A 27,957-nucleotide genomic window follows, 5' to 3' on the forward strand; every position below is an offset into this window, starting at 1 on the left:
AAAGAACAAAGAAATGTACAGCACAGGAACAGGCCCTTCGGCCCTCCAAGCCCATGCCGACCATGCTGCCCGACTAAACTACAATCTTCCACATTTCCTGGGTCCGTATCCCTCTATTCCCATCCTATTCATGTATTTGTCAAGATGCCCCTTAAATGTCACTATCGTCCCTGCTTCCACCACCTCCTCCGGTAGCGAGTTCCAGGCACCCACTACCCTCTGTGTAAAAAACTTGCCTCGTACATCTACTCTAAACCTTGCCCCTCTCACCTTAAACCTATGCCCCCTTGTAATTGACCCCTCTACCCGGGGGAAAAGCTTCTGACTATCCACTCTGTCTATGCCCCTCATAATTTTGTAGACCTCTATCAGGTACCCCCTCAACCTCCGTCATTCCAGTGAGAACAAACCGAGTTTATCCAACCGCTCCTCATAGCTAATGCCCTCCATAACCAGGCAACATTCTGGTAAATCTCTTCTGCACCCTCTCTAAAGCCTCCACATCCTTCTGGTAGTGTGACTACCAGAATTGAACACTATACTCCAAGTGTGGCCTAACTAAGGTTCTATACAGCTGCAACATGACTTGCCAATTCTTATACTCAATGCCCTGGCCAATGAAGGCAAGCATGCCGTATGCCTTCTTGACTACCTTCTCCACCCGTGTTGCCCCTTTCAGTGACCTGTGGACCTGTACACCTAGATCTCTCTGACTTTCAATACTCTTGAGGGTTCTACCATTCACTGTATATTCCCTACCTGCATTAGACCTTCCAAAATGCATTACCTCACATTTGTCTGGATTAAACTCCATCTGCCATCGCTCCGCCCAAGTCTCCAAACAATCTAAATCCTGCTGTATCCTCTGACAGTCCTCATCGCAATCCGCAATTCCACCAACCTTTGTGGCATCTGCAAACTTACTAATCAGACCAGTTACATTTTCCCCCAAATCATTTATATATACTACAAACAGCAAAGGTCCCAGCACTGATCCATGCGGAACACCACTGGTCACAGCCCTCCAATTAGAAAAGCATCCTTCCATTGCTACTCTCTGCCTTCTATGACCTAGCCAGTTCTGTATCCACCTTGCCAGCTCACCCCTGATCCTGTGTGACTTCACCTTTTGTACTAGTTTACCATGAGGGACCTTGTCAAAGGCCTTACTGAAGTCCATATAGACAACATCCACTGCCCTACCTGCAATCAATCATTTTTGTGACCTCCTTGAAAAACTCTATCAAGTTAGTGAGACACGACCTCCCCTTCACAAAACCATGCTGTCTCTCACTAATGGGAGGCTTCCAAATGGGAGTAGATCCTGTCTCGAAGAATTCTCTCCAGTAATTTCCCTACCACTGAAGTAAGGCTCACCGGCCTGTAGTTCCCTGGATTATCCTTACTACCCTTCTTAAACAGAGGAACAACATTGGCTATTCTCCAATCCTCCGGGACATCACCTGAAGACAGTGAGGATCCAAAGATTTCTGTCAAGGCCTCAGCAATTTCCTCTCCAGCCTCCTTCAGTATTCTGGGGTAGATCCCATCAGACCCTGGGGACTACTTTAATATTTTTTAAGACGCCCAACACCCCATCTTTTTGGATCTCAATGTGACCCAGGCTATCTACACACCCTTCTCCAGACACAACATCTACCAATTCCTTCTCTTTGGTGAATACTGATGCAAAGTATTCATTTAGTACCTCGCCCATTTCCTCTGGCTCCACACATAGATTCCCTTGCCTATCCTTCAGTGGGCCAACCCTTTCCCTGGCTACCCTCTTGCTTTTTATGTACGTGTAAAAAGCCTTGGAATTTTCCTTAACCCTATATGCCAATGACTTTTCGTGACCCCTTCTAGCCCTCCTGACTCCTTGCTTAAGTTCCTTCCTACTTTCCTTATATTCCACACAGGCTTTGTCTGTTCCCAGCCTTTTAGCCCTGACAAATGCCTCCTTTTTCTTTTTGATGAGGCCTACAATATCTCTCGCTATCCAAGGTTCCCGAAAATTGCCGTATTTATCCTTCTTCCTCACAGGAACATGCCGGTCCTGAATTCCTTTCAACTGACACTTGAAAGCCTCCCACATGTCAGATGTTGATTTGCCCTCAAACATCTGCCCCCAATCTAGGTTCTTCAGTTCCCGCCTAATATTGTTATAATTAGCTTTCCCCCAATTTAGCACATTCACCCTAGGACCACTCTTATCCTTGTCCACCAGCATTTCCAAACTTACTGATTGTGGTCACTGTTCCCAAAATGCTCCCCTACTGAAACTTCTACCACCTGGCCGGGCTCATTCCCCAATACCAGGTCCAGTACTGCCCCTTCCCTAGTTGGACTGTCTACATATTGTTTTAAGAAGCCCTCCTGGATACTCCTTACAAACTCTGCCCCGTCTAAGCCCCTGGCACTAAGTGAGTCCCAGTCAATATTGGGGAAGTTGAAGTCTCCCATCACCACAACCCTGTTGTTTTTACTCTTTTCCAAAATCTGTCTACCTATCTGCTCCTCTATCTCCCGCTGGCTGTTGGGAGGCCTGTAGTAAACCCCCAACATTGTGACTGCACCCTTCTTATTCCTGATCTCTACCCATATAGCCTCACTGCCTCTGAGGTGTCCTCCCGTAGTACAGCTGTGATATCCTCCCTAACCAGTAGCGCAACTCCGCCACCCCTTTTACATCCCCCTCTATCCCGCCTGAAACATCTAAATCCTGGACCATTTAGCTGCCAATCCTGCCCTTCCCTCAACCAGGTCTCTGTAATGGCAACAACATCATAGTTCCAAGTACTAATCCAAGGTCTAAGTTCATCTGCCTTACCCGTAATACTTATTGCATTAAAACATATGCACTTCAGTTCACCAGACCCGCTGTGTTCAGCAACTTCTCCCTGTCTGCTCTGCCTCAGAGCCACACTGTCCCTATTCCCTAGTTCTCCCTCAATGCTCTCACCTTCTGACCTATTGTTCCCATGCCCACCCCCCGCCATACTAGTTTAAACCCTCCCGAGTGACACTAGCAAACCTCGCGGCCAGGATATTTATGCCTCTCCAGTTTAGATGCAACCCGTCCTTCTTATATAGGTCACACCTGCCCCGGAAGAGCTCCCAGTGGTCCAGATAACGGAAACCCTCCCTCCTCCACCAGCTGTTTAGCCACGTGTTTAGCTGCTCTATCTTCCTATTTCTAGCCACTCTAAGCTGGAAGAGGCCAAGGAGGATCTTAGGAGGTGGGATACACTGCACTTAACGTTGGCGGGGAAGGTCCACGTGGTGAAAATGAATATTCTGCTGAGGTTCTTGTTTATCTTTCAGGCTCTCCCAATCTTTATACCAAAGACTTTCTTTCGTAAAGTGGACACAATCATCTCGGACGTTGTATGGGCGGGGAAGGTGCCTAAGGTGGGGAGGACCCTGCTACAGAGGCAGAGGCAGCAGGGGAGGGTGGCATTGCCGATCGTGCTTCACTATTATTGGGTGGCGAATGTGGACAAGGTGCAGTGGTGGTGGGAAGGAGAAGGGGTGAAGTGGGTTAGGATGGAGGAGGAATCTTGTAAGGGGTCTAGTTTGAGGTCTATGGTGATGGCAGCGTTGCGAATGGCTCCGAGTAGGTATTCAGGGAGCCCGGTGGTGCAGCCCACAGTGAAGATATGGAATCAGCTGAGGAAGCATTTTAAGGTGGAAGGGATGTCGGGGCTAACGTTGCTGTGCGAGAATCATGGGTTTGAGCTGGGGGGGGATGGATAGTGTATACAGGAGTTGGAGGGAAGTGGGGCTGGTCAAGGTGAGGCATTTGTATTTAGAAGAAGGGTTCGCCAGTCTGGAGGAGCTAAGGGAGAGGGTAGAGCTGCCGAGGGGGAGTGAGTTCAGGTATCTGCAGGTGAGGGACTTTGCACGAAAGGTCTGGAGGGGGTTCCCAAGGTTGCCGGGATACACCATGCTGGAGTGACTGCTGCTTCTGGATGTGGGAGGGGAGGGAATAATTGGGGATATATACAAGTGGCTGGGGGAGCAGGGAGGTGAGTGGGTGGTGAAGATCAAGGAGAAATGGGATGCAGATTTGCGTGAGATCAATTGGGGATTATGGAGTGAGGCACTGCGAAGGGTAAACGGGACCTCCTCTTGTGCAAGAATGAGCCTGATACAGTTTACAATGGTGCACAGGGTGCATATGACTCGGGTGAGAATGAATGGGTTCTTTCAAGGGGTAGCAGATGAGTGTGAGAGGGGTGGGCGGGGGCCAGCGAATCACACGCACATGTTTTGGGGTTGTGAAAAATTGGGAAGAATAAGGGCGGGAGTGTTCGCGGTCTTAGCCAAGATACTGGAGGAGGAGGTGGTGGCGATATTTGGGGTTTCAGAGATGCCTTCGCCTCTCTGATTGCACGGCGGCGAATTTTGCTGAAGTGGCAGTCGGCATCGCCATCGGGGGTAGCAGCTTGGTTGGGTGACCTGTACGACTTCCTGCGGTTAGAGAAGATAAATCTGTACAGACTGGAAAGTTGATTGTTCGGAAGTATGTTTCCCAGGTGTTTATTTATTGTAACCTGTTTATTATAATAATCTTTATTGTCACAAGTAGGCTTATATTAACACTGCAGTGAAGTCACTGTGGAAAGCACACAGACCGGCGCTTGTTCGGGTATACAGAGGGAGAATTCAGAATGTCCAATTCACCTAACAGCATATCTTTCGGGACTTCTGGGAGGAACCTGGAGCACCCGGAGGAAACCCATGCAGACACATGAAGAAAGTGCACACTCCACACAGACAGTGACCCTCAAGTCGGGAATCGAACCTGGGACCCTGGCGTTGTGAAGCAACAGGGCTATCCACTGTGCTTTTTAAAAAAGAATTGGGCACTTGTGTGCAAAACTGGCTGGAGACCACACATTTACCACGCTGAACATGAGCCATGTGTAACTCCAGCTGAAGCTCGATGCAGCAACCAGGAAATGTGTCACCATCAACACCCATAAGGGATTATATGAATACACTCACCTGCCTATCAGAGTGTCATCGGCGTGCGCCTTTTTCCAGCGCACAATGGAAAATATCCTTCAAGGTCTGTTTAGTGCGGCATGTACCTGGATGATGTATTATTACCCACAGGAGCCACTGAAAAAAACACCTTGCAAACTTGGAGGAAGTCCTATGGCAATTTTCCGAGGCGGATGTCTTGAGGTGGACACCCGCCTAAAGCGTGAAAAGTGCGTGTTCAGGCGGGTGAGGTAATATATCTCAGGTACCACGTCGATAAAGACAGCCTGCACCCTGTAGAGGACAAAGTAAAGGCCATAAAAGGGGCACTGATCCCACAAAACACTACAGAGTTGAAGTCCTTCCTAGGTCTCATCGACGGTTATGGGAAATTTATCCTCAACCTAGCCACCTTATTACAGCCCTGTAGGTATTGTTAAAGAAGCAGAAGCGGTCAAGGCAGGTGCCGCGATGAAGCATTCACAAAAGTGAAACAATCCCCTGGCACACTACAATCCCACAAGACTGCTGGTATTAACATGCAATGCCTCTCCGTACACATACCTCTCTCATTGATGGGACGATGGCACCGAGCGACCGATGCATACGCATCAATAACCCTGGCAGGAACAATGCTATGTGCAAATCGAAAAAGAGGACCTGGCCGTGATGTTCAGAGTGAAGAAATGTGTACGTCTACAGCTGACACGTTATGATAACCAAGGATCATAAACCACTATTGGGCCTTTTTAGGAGGACAAAGTGATCTATCCCATCGTCTCAGCTCAGATCCAATGCTGGGCACCACTGTTGGCAGCTTATGAGTACTCTTTCGACTACTTCCCAGGAATGCACATCGCCAATGTGGACGCCGAGTCGCATTGCCCACAAGCTCGCCGCTCCTAGCCAGTAATGGACAATGGTATCATGATTTTAAACTTTATGGACACCTCGTTCATATCTACCAAGCAAATCCAGACATGGAGCCAGAAGACCTCGACCTGGCAAAACCACGCCACATGATGCTAAACGGCAGAATTCAAGGACACCCTACAGAGGATCTGAAGCTCTTCCTATCTTAGCGCCCAGAATCCAGTGTGAATTTATCAACCTGTGGGGAGCCTAGAGTGCCATCACTTGCCCAGGCCAGCTCGCCATCTTGAAGAAGCCTCACAGTGGTCGCAGGAGTCTCCAAAATGAAGAAGCTCGCAAGGAGCTGTGTCTAGTGGCCTGAGCTTCACTCCGACATTGAAAGTTAGGTAAAACAGTGCCCATTGCATCAGGAAAATCAGAAGCTCCCACTGTCGGCCTCGCTACACCCATAGACTACCGGCTTGCTCAACACCAAATTGGCCAAGTTCCTCTTCAATTACAGGACCATGCCACATACTACAACAGGGTTGCACCAGTGGAATTGCTGACGGGCCAACGCCTCCGGACCAGACTCAGTGTATTGTTTCCCAACCTGGATGGGAAATGGAGTCAAACCAGGATACCTGGTGACCCAACAGGACCTTCAGGCTGGGAGGTACGGCCTATACTTATAATTTTGGAGACGGATCCCCTTGGATAGAAACATAGAAAATGTGCAGGAGCAGACCATTTGACCCTTCGAGTCTGCACCACCATTCAATATGATCATGGCTGGTCATGCAAATTCATGATCCCACTCCCGCTTTTTCTCCATACCCCTTGATCCCTTTAGCCACAAGGGCCACGTCCAGCTCCCTCTTGAATATATCCAACGAACTGGCCGCAATAGCTTTCTGTGGTAGAGAATTCCACAACTTCGCAATCTCTGGCAGAAAAAGTTCTTCCTCATCTCAGTCCTGAATGGCTTACCTCTTATTCTTAGGCTGTGACCCCTAGTTCTGGATGTCCCCAACATCAGGAACATTCTTCCTGCATCTAGCCTGTCCAGTCCCATCAGGATTTTATATGTTCCTATGAGATCCTCTCTCATTCTTCCAAGCTCCAGTGAGTATAATCCCAGTCGATCTAGTCTTCATATGTCAGTCCTGCCATCCCGGAAAATAGTCTGGTGAACCTTCGCTGGACACCCTCAATAATAAGAATGTCCTTCCTCAAACTAGGAGACCGAAACTGCACACATAACTCAAGGTGTGGCCTCACCAAGGCCTTGTATAACTACAGCAAGACATCCCAACTCCAATACTCAAATCCTCTGGCTATGAAGGCCAGCATGCCAGTAGCTTTCCTCACCGCCTGCTGTACCTGCATGCCAACTTCCCCTTTTCCTAAACCATTCAGATAATAATCTGCCTTCCTGTTTTTGCCACCAAAGTGGATAACCTCACATTTACCCACATTATATTGCATTTGCCAAGTATTTGTCCACTCAGGGCAGCACGGTGGCACAGTGGGTTAGCCCTGCTGCCTCACGGCGCCGAGGTCCCAGGTTCGATCCCGGCTCTGGGTCACTGTCCGTGTGGAGTTTGCACATTCTCCCCGTGTTTGCGTGGGATTCGGCCCCACAACCCAAAGATTAACATAGATTAACATAGAATTTACAGTGCAGAAGGAGGCCATTCGGCCCATCGGCACCGGCTCCTGGAAAGAGCACCCCACCCAAGGTCAACACCTCCACCCGATTCCCATAACCCAGTAACCCCACCCAACACTAAGGGCAATTTTGGACACTAAGGGCAATTTATCATGGCCAATCCACCTAACCTGCACATCTTTGGACTGTGGGAGGAAACTGGAGCACCCGGAGGAAACCCACGCACACATGGGGAGGATGTGCAGAGTCCGCACAGACAGTGACCCAAGCCGGGAATCGAACCTGGGACTCTGGAGCTGTGAAGCAATGGTGCTATCCACAATGCTACCCAAAAATGTGCAGGCTAGGTAGATTGGCCATGCTAAATTGCCCCTTATTTGGAAAAAATGAATTGGGTACTCTAAATTTATTTTTAAAAAGTATTTGTCCGCTCAGCCAGCCTGTCCAAGTCACCCTGCAGCCTTTTTGCATCCTCCTCACAGCACACACTGCCACCCAGCTTACTGTCATCTGCAAATTTAGAGATATTGCATGCAATTTCTTCATCCAAATCATTAATGTATATTGTGAACAGCTGGGGTCCCAGAACTGAACCTTGCGGTACCTCGCTAGTCACTACCTGCCGCTCTGAAAAGGACCTGTTTATTCCAACTCTCTGCTTTCTGTCTGCCAACCAGTTCTCTGTCTACGTCAATACATTACCCCCAATACCATGAGCTTTAATTTCGCTCACTAATCTCTTGTGTGGAACCTTGTCAAAAGCCTTTTGAAAGTCCAGATACACAACATCCATTGGTTTACCCTTGCCCATTCTGCTAGTCACATCTTCAAAAAATTCCAGAAGATTTGTCAAGCTTGATTTCCCTTCAGTGAATCCATGCTGACTTGGACTGACCCTGTCCCGACTTTCCAAATGCTCAATTATTTTATCCTTGATAATTGACTCCAGCATGGATCCCAGGAGTTGTAGTGAAAAAGACCTACCCCGTGTCGCACAAGGTTAAGACCAGGGAGTAGACCATAAAAAAACATGTGAACCATCTCAGGAGCAGAGAATCCTCTACTGCAGAAACTGCTCCAGGCAGGGCAACACCCTCAACATCCTTTGGACCAACCTCCAGGCAGGGGGCTCAATCCATGTTTAACACAACAGTCATTCCCCAAGAGGACAAAGACTTGGACTCAGAAATGGAGATTGAGGTGACTGACTCGCAGCTGGAAATCAACGTCGAGGAAGAGCCCCCATCGGTGGCCCTTCAACACTCAGCTAGGACACGATGATCCCCCATCGCTTCATACCCCACATTTAGCACTGCTGCCACACAGCGCCAGGGACCCAGGTTCAATTCCAACCTTGATCACTGTGTGGAGTTTGTACATTCTCCCCATGTCTGCATGGGTTTCCTCCTGGTGTTCCGGTTTCCTCACACAGTCCAAAGATGTACGGGTAGATGGATTGGCCATGCTAAATTGCCCCTTAGTGTCCAGGGATGTGCAGGTTAAGTTATGAGGTTGCGGGGGTAGGGAGGCGTGGTTCGGTGAGTGAATTTGAGTAGAGTGCTCGCCCGAATGTTTGATGCAGACTCGATGGGCTGAATGGCCTCCTCCTGCACTGTAGGGATTCTATGAATTGTTCATACTGATGGATACCATTGCATATACACTGGCCACACATAACCCTGCAGTGTGAATCATCTATGGGTTGCGTTGTAGTAACTTATCAAAGTTCTTGGGCAGTGCTTTCTAAATGTGTGACCTCTACTACCTAGAGAAGCATTTCCAAGTCATACACCACCCTGACTCAGACAAATATCATTGCTCTCACTAAAGCAGCAAGCAGTAAACCAAATCTGGACAACTCGAATCCTGATTCTTAGGGCCGACTGAGCCATGTTTAACTGCTATTCACATGGAACCCTCCTCCAATTCGGCCATAAAAGTTCTCTTTTGAACATTTGTTGCTACAATCTAGATTTGCACGTTTGGCAGCTCCATCCAGGCCTGCCCCCTGAGCTTCTGTGCTAACTGCAGCAGCCCCTCTAGTTAGTGGTACCGGAGCAGTTTATATTGGCTCTTCATCAGATATATGCTGAATGCTTCGGTACAGACTGGCAGATTTTCTCCTTGCCACTCTCATTTATGTGTAAACTCCATGTAATCTCAAGGATCTTGATGATTCTTATTTTTATAGGGTTGAGTATAATGCTATTTCCATATATATATGTTATATTATTATATATATGTTAATATAATTCCCTGCCACAGCCTTAAAATCATAATCCCTCATGCACTTTGCTTCTTATTCATATTATCAGCTTTTCCTGTCTATTTAAAAAAAATACCAGCTTTCCATTGATAATTCACTACTTTGCAATTCCGAAACTTGAGAGATTTAGGGAATGTTTAATTTTCACAATCCTCAATTGTCAGCACAATGTGAACTTCTTTAACTCATTTGCTATCTGCACTAATTTTAACTCAGAAATATTCCAAAGCGCACCACTTTTCTACAGTAATTAACCAACATATTCTCACATCCAGTTTTCCACAGTTTCAGATCCATCCACAGCTTCAGCTACAGACGTTTTATTAAAACAGTTACTTGCTCTCAATAGCTACATTGAATCATCATCTTTGGATTTTTGTGCCAACTACACTACAATGTAGAAATTGGTACATATATTGTATTATATGTGTCTGGTGCAGTAACGGTTTTAAATGCCTGGGTTAGGGCATGTATATATCTTCTGTAATAATATATTTTTAAAAATCCTGGTTTTAAAGACAGGCACTGTGCCTATAAAATGGTGCGATTAAGATGTTGTAAAAATGAGATTATTGTTATTTTAAATCATGCTTATGTATCTTTAAAAGGAGAGGCTAATGGGTTTTGTTATGTTTTCTGGGGAGTAGCTAATTAAAGACATTGGGCATAATTATCCACCTCACGACACCGCAAAGGCGAACCGCGATTGGGCGGTGAATCAGGCATCCAGCTAAGATCTAGGTTTGTGACTGGCCCTGATTCTGGCACCTTGCTCCAGCCCCACGCTGATGGTGATAACAAGGATTGCGTCTCGCGCCGCGTGTGCAAAACCGGCATTTGCATGTATTTAAATGTGATTAATTGGTTGGACACAGTATGCTCTGCCCTTCTACAATGCTCTGCTCCTCTCCGGTGAAGGTCTCGTGGGCATGAATTACTACAAGTATTTACAAATGTGGACAGGGCACCACGGCTATGGAGGGGGAGTGGGAGGCGGAAAAAACACTGAAAATCCGTTGAAAACTCTCGGGTTTGCTCGGAGATGGCTGCCTGGACCAGGGGCAGTAGTGGGTAGTGACTTGGTGCCAAGTCCATGGACTTGGGATGTCCCCTCGGGATTGGGGTGGCCTGGCACAGACCACTATTGCTCCAGTGTGTCTTCTAAACACATCCCTTTGGTATTACTTAGAGGCTCCTGGCTGCTCATACTGTTGAGTGCTGCCTGTACCTTTTAAATGCTCAAAAGGCCTCTGGTCATCTGGGAGCCCACCCAGGCAGCCCCTCTGGACATCCTCATACCCCTGCTGTATCATCAAGGACCAAGATCAATTAGGATCCCACTAGGTAGTTGGCACTTTTCAGATGTACTGCCCTATTTCAGAGAAAGCAGGGGATCAGCAGAGCTCACCCCAACCAGATGCACCGCAGCTATGGAACCCTCTCTGCTTCTCTGCCCCTCTCAGAGCAGAGGATTCACCAATGACCCCCACCCCTCCAGAGCACTAGCTGTCTCCTCCTGGCGAGACTGGCAGTGCTGATTGCCTCTGCTACCACCTCTCAGGCAGTGTTCAGGAGGGCAGGTTTGAGTCTGCAGCCCACGCTGGGGAAGAGGGTGTCCCTCCACTCCTCACTGACATGGAGCTTTGGGCCCACCTCGGACTGCTGACCTCAGGGGTCCAGATCTTCTCAGCACTTAAAAACTCTGCAGCTGTCAGGCTCTTTGGCGCTAACTCCAGCCCCAGCGGTTAGAACGCTCGTTGGGCCAGGAATTCCTCGGAATTTGCGCCAGCAGAGTGCTGGCCCATGTCCTGAATTACTTCAGAAATAGCACCCCCAACAGGAATGCGAACAGCATGTAATTCAGTCCCGGTGTCAACACTTTCTCCCAGGAGAATTTCACCCATTGTGTTTAAACTTAAGCAATTAGGTCATCTGATTTGAGTGTGGGATTGATGATGTAGTAATGGAAGGAGTCAGATCTCTACCAGCTCTCTAGCAGTCAGTTTAAATTTGGCTGTGAACAAAAGAGCAGCTTCTGCAAAAGGCTGTCAGGTTGTTTCCTGACAGGATCTCGCTCTCGGCAAGCAGTCTTTTGGAGGAATTATTTATCCGGTAATCAGGTGTTTGCTAACTTTATTTAAAAGTGGGTTTTGACCTGTATGGGTTTTGCGAGATTGGTGAGAAAGAAGGTGGCAGTTAGGAGTTAAAGTGTTTCATTTCATTGTTAACTGGTAATTGCAAGCTATATTTCTGTGATGTTAAGATAGTATAACACTGTGTCAATAATAAAGCCAGTTTTAATATCCCACATCCCTGTGTTTGCATGGAATCACTCCTGGAGCCAAGTATTCTTTCCTCATCGTAAAAGTGATTGGGGTTCCTGTCCAGTATCCTAGCAAATGTAGGTGTCTGGTCCGGGATCGTAACAAAAGAAGTTACCTATGGGCGGCATGTGGCGCAGTGGATAGCACTGGGACTGCGGCGCTGAGGACCCGGGTTTGAATCCAGGCCCTGGGTCACTGTCCGTGTGGAGTTTGCACATTCTCCCCATGTCTGTGTGGGTTTCACCCCCACAACCCAAAGATGTGCAGGTTGGGTGGACTGGCCACACTAAATTGCCCCTGAATTGGAAAAAAAAAATTGGGTATTCTAAATTTTTTTTTTTTTTTTAAAAGAGGTTACCTACTAACAAACTCTCTCAAAATTATCATGTTAAATCTATTTCTGCATCTTTAGTCGATCTGATCCTATACCCGTATCCAACCCACGAATCACATTTAAATACATGCAAGTGCCGGTTTTGCACACCGGCGCAAGGCGCAAACCAGTTTAGTTGCTAGGCGGCCAGTGTGCAGATCAGATTAATGCCAACAGCCTGGAGTTTGATCCCTGTTTGGGCTGAGATAGACCCATGGCCTGCCTCCTCGCTCTACACGATAAAAAAAGACAGGATTTTATAGCGGTGGCTTGGTGAATAAGCGCCAAGGACCTGATGTTGGGAAGAGAACTCAGGCAGATATATACGTAAGACATGTGTAAACCCCAGTGTTAGACTTATCTTTTGGACTAATAACTATTGCAAAAGCACTACAATTAGAATTACTCCCAAACAGCCTCAGTAGTGCAGAGTCTGCTGGTATACATCTCCTCCAGTTACCTTGTGCTTGAGTGATTTGTCAGTCGTGGCAAAGACAATTGCAGCAGAAGCATCCCAGCCATTTGTGATCCAAGCCTTTGTGCCATTTAAAATCCAATGGTCATCTTCTAGTCTGGCAGTGGTGGAGGCTGCACCGGCATCACTTCCGTTTCCTGAAAAGCACAGAGGACCAGTACTGAAAGAATATGTCACCTTGACTGGCAGTCAACAACATAAATTAACTTTCAAACACATAAAACAGTGTGTAGTGAGCATTATTTTTAAAAAATATTTTTATTCAGACAAAATTTTCATTATATCACAAACAACAACCACCCAAACCTCCCAATCCTCCCCTCTCCCTCCCTAACAGCTGACAGTAACCAGCTCCCTGAAAGAAGAGATGAAAGGCTGCCACCTTGAATAGAACCCTTCCCCCAACCTCCTCATGGTATACTTGATCTTCGCCAGATGCAAAAGTTTATCAGGTCCCCCAACCATGCTGAGACCTTAGGCATTGGGGGTCTCCACCCAAGCAGAATCCACCTCCGGGCTATTAGCGAGGTGAAGGCTAGGACATCTGCCCTCGACCCCATCTGCAGCACCGACGAGTCCGAAACTCCAAACATTGCAACCAACGGGCAAGGCTGAATGCACAAAATCCCTGACATTGTATTAAAAAAGGAGACCCAGAAACTAACGAGCTTGGAGTCAAGACCAAAATATGCGTGTATGATTCGCTGGTCCCCTAGAGCACGCTCACACCTATCCGCCACCCCGGAAACAACCCACTCATACATGCCCTGTGCACCACCTTGAATTGGATCAGGCTTAACCTCGCACATAAGAATGTGAAGTTGACCCTGTGAAGAGCCTCACTCCACATTCAACCCTCAAAGACCAAACCCCAGTTCACCCTCCCACTTCCTCTTTACTTCCTCCAACAAAGTCTGCTCTGTCACCAACATTTGTCCAGAGACATCAGAAATCTTACCCCCTATCCCCCCCAACTCGGCCACGGACAGGATCCTGTCCTGAAGCGAAGACGGTGGTACCAGGGGAAATTAAGAAAGCTGTGTAAACATTATTAAACATGAACAAGTGTGCAGACTTGAAATAATCCTGGTGTCACTGAATTTTTCATCAGCCTTTTATCCTGCTTTTTTCAACTTAAGTGTTGACTTGCACTGTGGTCCTTGGTCTTTCTTTAATAATTCTCAGTTTTAAAACCTGCATTTATTTTTGAGCAGGATCCCAGCACAGTTTTCAGATATCATATTTTTTAAAAATTTGGAATATATTTGAAAGATCTCCGTCATATCTCCTCCGGGTTTATGCTTTGCTAGAGTAAGAAGCACAGCTCCGTTTCCAGCCAACGCCATGCATGCTCAGAGCGTGTTAGTCTATGGCTTAATTTGGGGTGCCTGAGTAGGCAGTAGCCAGGATCAAAGATGGGGCTGCTGAAATCAACACAGCAGGGCAACGGAATGTGACAGGCACTGTGAAGTTGTTTCAATTTGTACTCATCCATTATGGGCCATTTAAATTATCGCATGCATAAAGGAAAGACATAGATTTAAGGCACAACGCTGCACGCTCCCTCCTCGTGATTCCCAGCAGTCTGGAATGAATTACTGCTGCTTGTAATCAGAATTCATATGGCTAGTTAGCTTGGAAAAAGTGCCTGTTTGCAAGGAATAATTGCAGAGTTGCTTATGGAATAAGGAGTGATAGTAAATCATTAGGTTTCACTATGAAAACTGTCTACTATCCATAAGACCTGGAGAAAGCATATGGTGGTTTGATCACAATGGCAATTACATAGGCAAACACTGATAGAGAATTGCTCACGTTTGTTTAGCCCAGGGAGAGGAGGGAGGGGATGGGAGTGAGGAGGGGTGGATAGGAGAGTGAGAATGTGAAAGAGAGCGGTAGTGTCTGAGTGCGATAGTGTGGGAGTATGTGAGTGAGAATCAGGCTTACTCCAAATCTCATGATTGTTACTCATCCTCATCCCCACACATTCTCTCTCTCACACACCCACACTCTCATATACACATCCATTCTATCTGACGGGCCCATGTTCTGCCTTATCCCACCCCGCTCCCACATTTCTCCAGCCTCAGGTGGGCCTCAGTAAGCCTGTCAACAGCAAATGTGGGGAGAAAACAGTCTGTGATTGTACGGGCGACTCCACAGCAGCACCTTTCAAATCCAAATCTACTGTTCTTCACTGCATCTCGGACTGCTTGGTGGGCCAGATAGAGAGGCCAAGGCAAGCTGGATTGTTCAACCAGCCTCTATGCATCAATGCTCAGTCTTAGATTGTGGCCTACCTGGTTCACTCAGACCAAAGCAGCCAATTTTATTTCCACCTGTGAATGGGGTTATCCACTTGTGCTTTTGTTCTTCTGAACCAAATTTCAAAATTGGACCCAGATACAATGACTGGAAAAGGAAGAGAAAATTGTGAATATATCTTGTATTTTTATCAAATAATATAAACAAAGTCCTTATACAAGGAGGGAAAATACCAATCTGGTGGGACTGACACATGCTGAACTATTTACTAATTTTATAATACTTTACAAACTTGGAAAATGAATCCAGAATTAGCCTCCACACTTTCCTTGGATATGATTCCCCAGGTATCACGGGACTTGATACCTTACCAAAGTATCAGCAGGATTGTTCAAATTCGGGAGACATTGCAGACTCACCAGCTGTCCACATGTGTATTTCCAGCAGAGATCAAAAAGTATTTCGAAGCCAGAGCCCTAACTTATTTTACCCTCTTCCACAGCAGTGCTCAAACCAATTGCAGTACCTCCCCTGCCCTGCTCTGCTGTAATGTGGCTCCTGCTTAAATCAACAAAGGGAAAGAAGAATGTACAGGACCACGAGAGGAAAACAGGGGAATGGCATTAGGTGAACTGCTGCTACCCTGAGCAAACACAGACACAATGGGCCGAGTGGCCTCCTTCTGAATTGCAGCAGTTCTGTGATTCAGTACATTGTGTGTTTTGAAATTGAGCCTTCTCATTCTCTATGGCTCTGTTATATACTGCCATAAACAGCTGTGTACTTGGGGAAAGCCAAAATGAAAATCTTAAACAGCATCAGGAATACATCGTGGGAAAGAGTGCTGATGGTCTTGCCAAACACCCTTGAACAGCTCTAGGCCTTGAGGACCTGGCCTCAAACCACACCACCTGGGACTTCCGGTTGCGGCTATGCCTAGGTAGGTCGCACGTTCGGCAGCTCCCGCCGGGAAGGGACTTTTGGGCTCTTCAGAGGGGCCCCAATGGCAATTGTTCGACGGCTTCCAGTGTGGGAAGGTGACAGCAAGGTCCCCCCGACAGTATATGGATTGGACCAGGAGTGGAGCGGTTAAAAAAGTGATCCTGGTGCAGCGGAAAGTGCGAGGGAGGAAAAGCACGATGGCGGCGGGTGGAGACCAAGCAGCGTGGGTGCAGTGGTCGCAGGGGCAGCAGGCGTTTCTTAAACGCTGCTTTGAGGAGCTGAGGACAGAAATGCTGGCGCCAATGAAGGTGGTGATTGAGAAGCTTGTGGAGACCCAGAAGGCCCAAGGGGCGGCGATCCGGAAGGTGCGGCAAAAAGCCTCGGAGAATGAGGACAAAATCTTGGGCCTGGCAGTGAAGGTGGAGACGCACGAGGCGCTGCACAAGAGGTGGGCGGAAAAATTTGAGGACCTGGAGAATAGGTAGAGGAGGAAGAAACTTCGGATTCTGGGTCTCCCTGAAGGAGTGGAGGGGCCCGATGCTGGGGCATATATGAGCACGATATTCAATTCGCTGATGGGCGCAGGAGCGTTCCCGAGGCCCCTGGAGCTGGATCGGGCTCATCGGGTCCTGGCAAGGAGACCCAAGGCCAACGAGCCGCCAAGGGCTGTAGTGGTGAGGTTTCACCGCTTTATGGACAGAGAGTGTGTCCTGACATGTGCCAAAAAAGAGCGGAGCAGCAGGTGGGAGAACACGGAGATCCGAATTTACCAGGACTGGAGTGTGGAGGTGGCTAAGAAGAGGGCTGGTTTTAACCGGGCTAAGGCGGTGCCCCATCGGAAGGGGGAGAAGTTCGGGATGTTGCAGCCAGCGCGATTGTGGGTCACGTTCCAAGATCGGCACCACTATTTTGAAACGCCTGATGAGGCATGGAACTTTATCCAGACTGAAAAGTTGGACTCAAACTGAGGGTTTGTCATGGGGGGATGTTTACTGTGTTTACTGCGTTTGGGGAATGTTCTTTTTGTTTTGGTGCTGGGTGGGGATGGGTGAATGGATTTGATGTGGGGGCTGTGGGAGAGTGTGGGTGTCGGTGTTGGAGGGGCAGGGCCCCACTGAGGAAGAGGGGGGGTAGAGGCCCGCGGATGGGGAGTTGGAGTAAGGCCGCAAAAAGGATCTGCGCCAGAGGGGGTGGGGCCGGCTCAGGAAAGCGCGGGCTTTTTTTCCGTGTTAGGGAAGGATGGGGGCGGGGCCAGGGGGGAAGGGCGGTGCTGGAGAGGAGCGCACACTGACTGCCAAGGGGTGGGGGGGGTACTCACACTGGGGGGTCAATGGAATGGCGGGAGAGGCCGGGGTCAGCAGGAGTCAGCTGACTTACGGGAGTGTCATGGGGGTTGCAAAATGGCTAGATGAGTATCTAGCGGGGGGGGGGGGTGGGATTAGGTTGCTGCTGCATTGGCCAAAGGGGAACTGGAAGTAGGAGAGGTAGTTGGGGCGGGCGTCCGCTGCCTGGGGGACTGGAGGGTGCGGGAGGCGCGGGCACGTGGCTGACCTAGAAAAGGAGATGGCTAGTCGGCGGGGGGGGGGGGGGGGGGGGGGGGGGGGGGGGGGGGGGGTCGATATGTGATGGTGAGCGGTAGGTTGCAGGGGGTGCGGGTGGTACTGGTTAACGTATATGCCCCGAATAGATGGGGGGAGTGGATCCATGGAGGTTTGCCAGGCCGATGGCCAGGGAATTTTCCTTCTTTTCCTACGTCCATAGAGCCTACTCCCAGATAGACTTTTTCATTTTGAGTAGGGCGCTAATCCCAAAAGGTCGAGGGAACGGAATATTTGGCCATAGCCATCTGGAACCACGCCCCGCATTGGGTGGAGCTGGAGTTGGGGGAGGAGAGGGACCAGCGCCCGCTGTGGTGCCTCGATGTGGGACTGTTGGCAGATGAGGGGCGGGTGCGGGGGTGTATTGAAAGATACTTGGAGGCCAACGACAACGGGGAGGTGCAGGTGGGGGTAGTTTGGGAGGCGTTGAAGGCGGTGGTCAGGGGAGAGCTAATCTCCATTAGGGCCCACAGGGAGAAGAGAGAGGGGAGGCAGAGGGAGAGGTTGGTGGGGGAGATTTTAAGGGTGGACAGGAAGTATGCAGAGGCCCCCGAGGAGGGGGCTACTTAGGGAGCGACGGAACCTCCAGACGGAATTCGACCTGTTGACCACGGGGAAAGCAGAGGCACAGTGGACGAAAGCGCAGGGGGCGGCGTATGAGTATGGGGAGAAGGCGAGTTGGATGCTGGCACATCAGCTTCGTAAGAGGGAGGCAGTGAGGGAGATTGGTGGAGTTAAGGATAGAGGGGGGAATACGGTGCGGAGAGAGGTGAGAATAAACGAGGTATTTAGGGACTTCTATGGGGATCTGTACAGGTCTGAGCCCCCAGCGGGGAGATGGGGATGCGACGATTCCTGGATCAGCTGAGGTTCCCGAGGATGGAGGAGGAGGTGGCTGGTTTGGGGGCGCCGATTGGGCTGGAGGAGCTGATTAAAGGATTGGGGAGCATGCAGGCGGGGAAGGCCCCGGGGCCGGATGGGTTCCCGGTTGAATTTTACAGGAAATACGTGGACCTGCTGGGCCTGTTGCGAGTGAGGACTTTTAATAAGGTGAGGGAGGGGGGGACATTGCCCCCGACAATGTCCAGGGCGCTGATTTCTTTGATCTTGAAGCGGGACAAGGATCCATTGCAATGTGGGTCGTATAGACCGATCCCGCTCCTCAATGTTGACGCTAAGTTGCTGGCGAAGGTGCTGGCTACGAGAAGTGAGGACTGTGTCCCGGGGGTGATTCATGAGGACCAGATGGGATTTGTGAAGGGTAGGCAGCTAAATACAAATGTGCGGAGGCTCCTCAATGTGATTATGATGCCCTCGGTGGAGGGGGAAGCGGAGGTAGCGACAGCTATGGACGCGGAGAAGGCCTTCGATTGGGTGGAGTGGGAGTATCTTTGGGAAGTGTTGCGGAGGTTTGGGTTCGGGGAGGGGATCTTAACCTGTCGAACTACGCCAAGTTTGGGGGAAGCTTAGTTGATGAATCAAGTCCTGGCGCAATACGACAAGTTGTAAGATTTGTACTATTTGTAGACTGTGTTAAGTTGTTCGATTCCTTGTATTATTCGACTGTGTAACGTTGAAGGAATTTATATCATCTCTGCTATTCGGTTATCAGTAGCACTTTGCGAATACTGGAACTCAGCAGAAATTTGCAGTATAAACTCCTCAGGTGCCAAAAAGAATTGTTTTATTTGTAGTCGCTTGATTACAATTTGAAAGTCATTTAAAAGGCAATTCGTAGACAATTCGAAGCTTTCATATAATTACAGACATTATCTTTCTTTGCTTAGGCAGACAGCTCGAAAGTAACTTTTAAAAGGTCAAAGTCTGGCAATGAAACATGAAGAGAGAGAGAGAGCTAATCTTCAGCTAAACTCAAACTCAAAGTCAAAAGTGGACTAACATCACTGACACAGACTGTTAAACTGACAGAACCCCCAAAAGACATAAACTAAAATGGAGACTATAAAGGACAAAACTGACTAAACTAACAGAAAGACAACACAGCACAACACACCCCCAAAGACAATACACCACAGACAACACACACAGCACAACACTAAAATGATGGGCGGGAACTTTTCAGTTATACACTTTCATATCTGTCTTAAGTCATCTAATCACACCCCAATATAATCCTAATTGGTTTGGATTAGACTCAAACATATTTGATTTGATGGCAAGCCGTCCGTCTTCAATGTGCAACATCAGCTTTTCTGACCTAGCTGTTATCTGCATTGTGAACAATGGTGCCTTCATGTTGCTGTGTATTCAGTCCCTTGGCCTTGACAATTAGCACAAGCAGTGTCAAATTATCTTGAAACTGTGCTGTTTTAATGTCACACTGACTCTGAAAATATGCATTTGCCAGAACAACGGACCTCAGTAAAAGTGAATTATGCTGTATAAATGGGTATTTGAAACTGGGGCTCAACATTTATGCTTAAACAGCTATCTTTTACCTATACTAGTTGTATTCAAAATACCTGGCTTCTACAGAGGGGTTCATCAGTTGGGTCAGGCTGCTATATAGAGCCCCGGTAGCGAGTGTGGCTACGAACCGGCGGAGGTCGGAGTACTTTCGGCTGTACCGGGGGACGAGGCAGGGGAGCCCCTTATCCCCCTTGTTGTTTGCACTGGCAATTGAGCCGCTGGCCATGGCACTGAGGGAATCCAGGAAATGGAGGGGATTGGTCCGGGGGGGAGAGGAACACTGGGTGTCGTTGTATGCCGATGACCTGTTGTTGTATGTTGCGGGTCCAGTGGAGGGGATGGTGGAGGTCATGCGGATCCTTAGGGAGTTTGGGGACTTTTTGGGGTATAAACTCAACGTAGGGAAGAGTGAGCTCTTTGTGGTGCATTCAGGGGACCATGGAAGGGGGATAGACGAGCTACCGCTGAAGAGGGCGGAAAGGAGCTTTCGGTACCTAGGGATCCAAGTAGCTAGGAGCTGGGGGGCCCTGCACAAGCTCAATTTGACGCGGTTGGTGGAGCAGATAGAGGAGGATTTTAAAAGATGGGATATGGTGCCACGCTCACTAGCGGGTAGGGTGCAGTCGGTCAAAATGACGGTCCTCCCGAGGTTCCTCTTTGTGTTCCAGTGCCTTCTATTTTGATCCCCAAGGCCTTATTCAAACGGGGAAGCAGGAGCATCATGGGATTTGTGTGGGCGAATAAAACCCCGAGGGTGAAGAGGGTGTTTCTGGAACGTAGCAGGGACAGGGGGGGCTGGCGCTGCCGAATTTGTGCGGCTATTATTGGGCTGCCAATGTGGCGATGATCAGTAAGTGGGTAATGGAGGGAGAGGGGGCGGCGTGGAAGAGGCTAGAGATGGCGTCCTGTGTGGGCACGAGCCTGAGGGCGCTGGTGACGGCACCGCTGCCGCTCTCGCCGACAAGGTACACCACGAGTCCGGTGGTGGTGGCGACGCTGAAGGTCTGGGGGCAGTGGAGGCGACACAGGGGCGAGGTGGGAGCCTCGGTTTGGTCACCGATTCGGGAGAATCATCGGTTCGTCCCGGGTAGGATGGATGGGGGGTTTTGGAGCTGGTATCGGGCAGTGATTAGAAGAATGGGGGACCTGTTCATCGATGGGACGTTTGCGAGCCTAGGGGCACTGGAGGAGAGGTTTGGGATACCCCCGGGAAACGCTTTCAGGTACATGCAAGTGAGGGCGTTTGTGAGACGGCAGGTGAGGGAATTCCCGCTGCTTCCGGCATGTGGGATTCGGGACAGGGTGATTTTGGGTGTATGGGTTGGAGAAGGCAAGGTTTCGGCGATTTACCAGGAGCTGAAGGAAGAGGAGGAGGCCTCGGTGGAGGAGTTAAAGGGCAAGTGGGAGGAGGAGCTTGGGGAGGAGATAGATGAGGGTCTGTGGGCTGATGCCCTGAGTAGGGTTAATTCTTCCTCCTCTTGCGCCAGGCTCAGCCTAATACAGTTCAAAGTTACTCACAGAGCGCATATAACAGGGGCGAGGTTGAGTAGGTTCTTTGGGGTGGAGGACAGATGTGGGAGGTGCTCGGGGAGCCCGGCAAATCACGTCCATATGTTCTGGTCGTGCCCGGCGCTGGATGGGTTTTGCGAGGACTATGTCCAAGGTGGTGAACGCCCGGATCAAGCCGAGCTGGGGATTGGCATTATTTGGGATATCGGACGAGCCGGGAGTGCAGGAGGCGAAAGAGGCCAGTATTCTGGCCTTTACGTCCCTGGTAGCCCGGCGGAGGATTTTGCTACTATGGAAAGATGCGAACCCCCCAGTGTGGAAGCTTGGATCAATGACATGGCACGGTTCATCAAGCTGGAGAGGATAAAGTTCGCCTTGAGAGGGTCTGTGCAGGGGTTCTCCAGGCCGTGGCAACCGTTCCTAGACTATCTCGCGGAGCGTTAGGAGGAGGTCAGCAGCAGCAGCCCAGGGGAGGGGGGGGGGTTCTTTTGGAGTGGCGTTTGGGTGGGTGAAGGTGTTTTTTTTTCCCTATTTGTGCTTTCAAATGTTATATGGGGGGTTATTGTATATGGGGGAAATCCAATGTATAATTTGTGATTGTTGTGTTTTTGTTTCTTTTTTCTTGTTGGGGGGGGGGGTTTTGTTGAAAATTTGTTGGAAAATTTGAATAAATATATATTTTTTTAAAACCACGCCACCTCAATATGGGCAACCGCAGCCTGCGTTAGCTGATTAACAGGCAGCGGTAGGCATTGGTGGAATGGCACTGTCGGGAGCTTAAATGCTGCTACCCTGAGAGAGGATAGCAGGTTCATGCACCCTAGAGCTACTGCCATACCAATGGGCTGTGATCTTTGCTGGTGCACAAATTGCTTAACTGCTGTGGAAGCCTGCATGTGGCACTTCTGTGACCGGGATGTGCTCAGAAGTTGCCCATCAAATGACTCTCCTCCCATGAACCTGAAAAATAGGCTTTTTTTGTCTGAAAAATGCCCGCTAACACCAAAAAAAAATTCCCACACCACTACCACAACACGACAGAGAGAGAAAAATGCCAAACAACAGCCAATTCAGAGGACGGGTGGAGACCGGGACTAGGAAAAAGCCTGGACAAGCAAACGACCGAGCCGGCCAACACACGAGGTGGCGAAATCCAGGCTTCGCCAGAGTGGGAGGGATGGCCCTCTGAACGAGAAGTCCCCCTACAACAGGGGATGGGTGGAGGTTGTTCCTCTCAAGAGAATTGAGTAGGCATATATCAACATTGCAAGCTGGCCCTGGATAACCAAGAAAGGCCAGGAGGAAATGATCAAGGAGCTGGAAGGGGCTGGAACAGACCAAGGCGACCAAATCATCACCCTGGGAAAGGAGGTGGTAAGGCTGGTCGTGATGCAAGGAACCTATAAGGGAGAATCGAGGACCAGGAGAACTGGCCGAGGCAGCAAAACCTACGAATCATGGGCATACCAGAGGAGATTGAAGGTAGGAACCCCACAGACTACGGGGTACAAATGCTGGGCAATCTGGCGGGAAGGGACAGTTTCCTCAACCCGCCAGAAATCGACAGAGCGCACCGCCCAAAGCCCAAAACCGGGGAACAGCCAAGGGCGATAATCGCCAAGATGGAGTGGTACCAGGACTGGGAACAAATCCTGCGCTGGGCCAGACAAACAAAAAACTGTAACTGAGAAGGCCACCGGATTCGGATTTTTCAGGACATTGGAGCCGACCTGTCCAAGCGCCGGGCCAAATTTAACAGGGCGAAGGCAGCGCTGTACAAAAATGGCCTAAAGTTTGAGATGCTGAACCCAGCCAAGCTCTGGGTCACGTTCCAAGGCAGCAAGCACTTCTTCACGGCCCCAGTGGACGCAGACAAGTTTGTCGCAGAGAACGGACTAGAAAAGTGACAGTAGGGACAGCGATGAAGAGTCCATAAGAAGAGACTCTTAATGCTTAATGTTTATTTTTTACATTCTGTACAGCCAACTGTGAACCATCACCACAGCGACCACTTTTAGCGGGAGTGTACTGCCTCGTTCTGGGCTGAGAGCGGAAAGAGAGGGAGGTGTGAACAAATGCAGCAAAGTGTAGGGGAAGGTGAGGGGAATGGCAGATTGAAAGGCCAGGGATCGGGCGATGGGAGGATGCACAACTAGCCCAGGGATGGGGGCCACCACACTAGCGAGGTAGCTGGAGAGAGAGGCGTGGCGCTCTCCCAAAAGGTGGGGGGGGGCACACACATTAGGAATAGGAGAACAACTAGGGGAGGAAACAGGGGTAAGGGAGAAGGAGAGGGCAACTACAGGGTAGGAGGGGAAAGAAGACTGGGACGGGAGAAGAAACCACAAGGGAGTGATAGGTACAGAAAGACTGAGGGCATTAGGCTGGCCACAACGGCTACACATGGCGACTTGGAACAAAATGGCGCTGCAAGCAACCACCTGGGAAGTTCTCTGAACAAAGGAAACCCTGGAATGCAGGGGCTCATCCTCATGGCCAACTCACAGTTGGCAGCCATGTTGGGTGCCCCATAGACAAAGGGAAGCCCCGGAGCTCAGGGGCCTGACCTCATGGGGAGAACAGTGACTGCTGTCTTCTTGGACAGCCCCCTAACAAAGGGAAACCCCGGAGTGCAGGGGCACGTCCAGCAGGTAAGTTTGGTTGATCCTACAGGAGCGGGGGGAAATAAAACCCCCGTCAGGATAGTCACCTGGAACGTCAGGAGACTTAATGGCCCAGTGAAAAGATCCAGAGTCTTCGCCGACCTGTAAAGTATGAAAGCCGACATAGTCTTCCTCCAAGAGACGCACCTGAGAGAAAAGTACTGACTGTGGGTAAGGAAAGGCCGGGTGGGACAGACGTACCACTCCTGCCAAGGGACGAGGGCCAGGGGGGTAGCCATACTGCTAAATAAGAGGATGATGTTTACGGTGACAAGGACGGTTACAAACCCAGGGGGACGGTATGTCATGGTCAGCGGTGTCCTAGATGGGGCATCGGTAGTCTTGGTGAACGTGTACGCTCCCAACTGGGACACACGGAGTTCGTAAAGAAGACCAAGGCAGAAATCCCCAACATAGACACACAGTGACTGATCATGGGGGGGACTTTAACTGTGTACAGGGCCCATGGGCGAACAGGTCAAACCAAAATGGGAAAGACCTCCAACATGGCAAAAGTACTCAGCCTATTCATGGAACAGATGGGGGCTGAGGACCCATGGCGGTTCACCACCCAGGGGAGAAGGACTTCTCCTTATTCTCCAAAGTACACAAGATATATGAAATGAAATGAAATGAAAATCGCTTATTGTCACAAGTAGACTTCAAGGGAAGTTACTGTGAAAAGCCCCTAGTCGCCATATTCCGGCGCCTGGTCGGGGAGGGTGTTACGGGAATCGAACCGTGCTGCTGGCCTGCCTTGGTCTGCTTTCAAAGCCAGCGATTTAGCCCTATTCACGGATCGACTTTGTAGTGAGAAAATCAGTGCTTCCAGGGCTAGTAAGAGCAACATACTCTGTCATCATAATCTCCGACCACGCTCCACACGATAGATATGAATGTGAGGTTGGAGACGGGCTGCGCCCAATGTCCCCCATGGAGGTTGGACACGGCCCTCTTGCCCGCTAAGGCTTTGTGAGAAAATATTACAGGCCATAGACGAGTATATTACTAATAACCAGAATGGGGAGGTCTCACCCCCCACGTTCTGGGAGGCGCTGAAGGCTGTGGTCAGGGGTGAAATTATAGCTTACAAAGCACGGAGAGACGGGGAAGAGAGGGTGGCTAGGCAACAACTGATTGCCTCCATACTGGAAGTAGACCAGCGATACTCCGAGGCCCCGACGTAGAGATCCTGGAGGAGAGGAAAAAACTACAGATGGACTTTGACCTTCTCTCCACGAGGAAAGCAGTGCACCAACTCCGCCAGGCATGGGGGACCCAGTACGAACACGGAGACAGGGTAGGTCGCCTGCTGGCCCACCAGCTGAGAAAACAGGCTGCCCGAGGGAAATAGAATCAAAGAATTTGCAGTGCAGAAGGAGGCCATTTGGCCCATCGAGACTGCACCGGCCCTTGGAAAGAGCACCACACCTTCACCCTATCCCTGTAACCCAACCTAACCTTTTGGACACAAAGGGGCAATTTAGCATGGCCAATCTACCTAACCTGCACATCCTTGGACCATGGAAGCCCAAATTAGGGACAGCAAAGGCAAACTAGTAGCGGAGCCAGAAAAGGTCAACAAGGCATTCGAGACCTTCTACCGGGGCTGTAACTTCAAACCTCCAGCAGAGGACTTGATGATGAAGCAGTTCCTCGATGGACTGGGCATGCCAGTCGTGGGGGACGATAGGAGATGGGGCCCGGAAGCACCATTAGAACTGGGTGAGATCATGGAGAGTATAAACTCCATGCAGGCGGGGAAGGAGCCGGGACCTGATAGTTTCCCGGCGGACTTCTACAAAATATTCACGACAGCTCTGGTCCCGCACCTTCGGGAGGTATTCACAGACTCACTGGCGAGGGGCAGCCTGCCGCCTATGCTAGCACAAGCCTCAATCTCGCTGATATCTAAGAAAGACAAAGATCCAACAGAATGCGTTTCCTACTGACCCATCTCGTTGATAAATGCATGGAACCCAACCATGTCCAATGCGAAAATACCGGCCAAGATCCTAGCCAAAAGGCTGGAGGACTGTGTACCAGAGGTGGTAGCAGAAGACCAGACAGGCTTTGTCAAGGGAAGGCAGCTAACATCGAACATCAGGCACTTGCTGAACGTGATCATATTTTTAAAAAAATAATTTAGAGTACCCAATTCATTTTTTCCAATTAAGGGGGCAATTTAGCGTGTTCAATCCACCTACCCTGCACATCTTTGGGTTGTGGGGGCGAAACCCACGCAAACATGGGGAGAATGTGCAAACTCCACACGGACAGTGACCCAGAGCCGGGATCGAACCTGGGACCTCAGCGCCGTGAGACTGCAGTGCTACCACTGCGCCACCGTGCTGCCCTGCTGAACGTGATCTTGACCCCATCAGGAGAGAGAACACCTGAGGTGATCGTCTCTCTGGACGTAGAAAAGGCCTTCGACAGGGTTGAATGGAACTACCTCCGCGAGGTACTGGAGCGGTTCAGGCTTGGAACAGGTTCACCATCTGTTAAAACGATCCCACAGCAAGCAAATAGGCAACACCACCAGCTCTAAGTACTTACAGGTGCTCAGAGGCACAAGGCAGGGATGCCCGCTGTCCCCGCTGCTGTTTGCCCTGGCGATTGAACCACTAGCAATCACGCTAAGGGCGGAAAAGAACTGGAAAGGGGTCTGGTGAGGAGACAGAGAGCACAAAGTCTTGCTCTACGGGGATGATCTGCTCCTCTACATCTCAGACCCACGAAGCAGCATGGAGGAATTATGGCGCTCTTGAAAGAGGTTGGCGGCTTCGTGGGCTACAAACTTAACCTGAGGAAAAGCAAGATCTTCCCGGTTAACCCGCAGAGGGGAGGGGCAGTGCTGGAGGGGTTGCCTTTTATACAGCCCCGACACAAATTCCGCTACCTGGGGATCCAACTCGCTCAAGACTGGAAAGGAATCCACAAGTGGAACCTGACCAGCCTGGCGGAGGAAGTAAAAAAGGACCTGCAGAGATGGAACACGCTCCCACTCTCCCTGGCAGGGAGGGTGCAGACGATCAAAATGAACGTACTGCCCAGGTTCCCCAAGGCCTTTTCAAATTACTAGACAAACTGCTTTGGTGTTTGTGTTGCGGGAAGAATGCAAGGATCCCAAAGAGAGTACTGCAGAGAAAAACATAAAACATCTGGGGGGGGGGGGGGCCTAGCCCTCCCAAACCTGCAATAATATCACTGGGCAGCGACCGCAAAGAGGGTAAAGGGGCAAATAAAGGGGCCAGAATCCGAGTAGGTGCTTATGGAGGAGGGCTCCTGAAGAGGGAACTCCCTAGCAATGGCGGCACTCCCATCCCCACCTAAAAAATATTCAACGAGACCAGTGGTGGTAGCAACACTCCAGTCGTGGAACCAACTGCGACAGCATTTCAGGTTAACTCAAATGTCCGACAAGGCCCCATCTGCAACAACCACGGGTTCACGCCGGTGACTATGGATGCCACCTTCAGAAGATGGAGATAGGACGGGGGGGCGCTGACTTTTACACCACCATCAGGTTAACAACGATCGAAGAGCTGACAGAAAGATTCCAGCTGACGGGGGGAAACAAACTTGGGTATTTACAA

General features: G+C 49.7%; 1 protein-coding gene across 3 annotated transcripts in view; it reads right to left on the reverse strand.

Moving 5' to 3' along the window:
• acads (acyl-CoA dehydrogenase short chain) overlaps nt 1–27,957 on the reverse strand; it is a 252,716-nt gene that overhangs the window by 176,548 nt on the left and 48,211 nt on the right. For all 3 annotated transcript variants that reach the window (XM_072497358.1, XM_072497349.1, XM_072497343.1), the window contains exons 4-5: nt 15,252–15,363; nt 12,937–13,088 (exon numbers count right to left, since the gene is read on the reverse strand). In XM_072497358.1, the coding sequence (XP_072353459.1) occupies nt 12,937–13,088; nt 15,252–15,363 (264 nt within the window). The remainder of the gene's footprint in view (nt 1–12,936; nt 13,089–15,251; nt 15,364–27,957) is intronic.

Source organism: Scyliorhinus torazame, chromosome 1 (assembly GCF_047496885.1).
Source record: "Scyliorhinus torazame isolate Kashiwa2021f chromosome 1, sScyTor2.1, whole genome shotgun sequence".
Classification (NCBI taxonomy): Eukaryota; Metazoa; Chordata; class Chondrichthyes; order Carcharhiniformes; family Scyliorhinidae; genus Scyliorhinus; species Scyliorhinus torazame.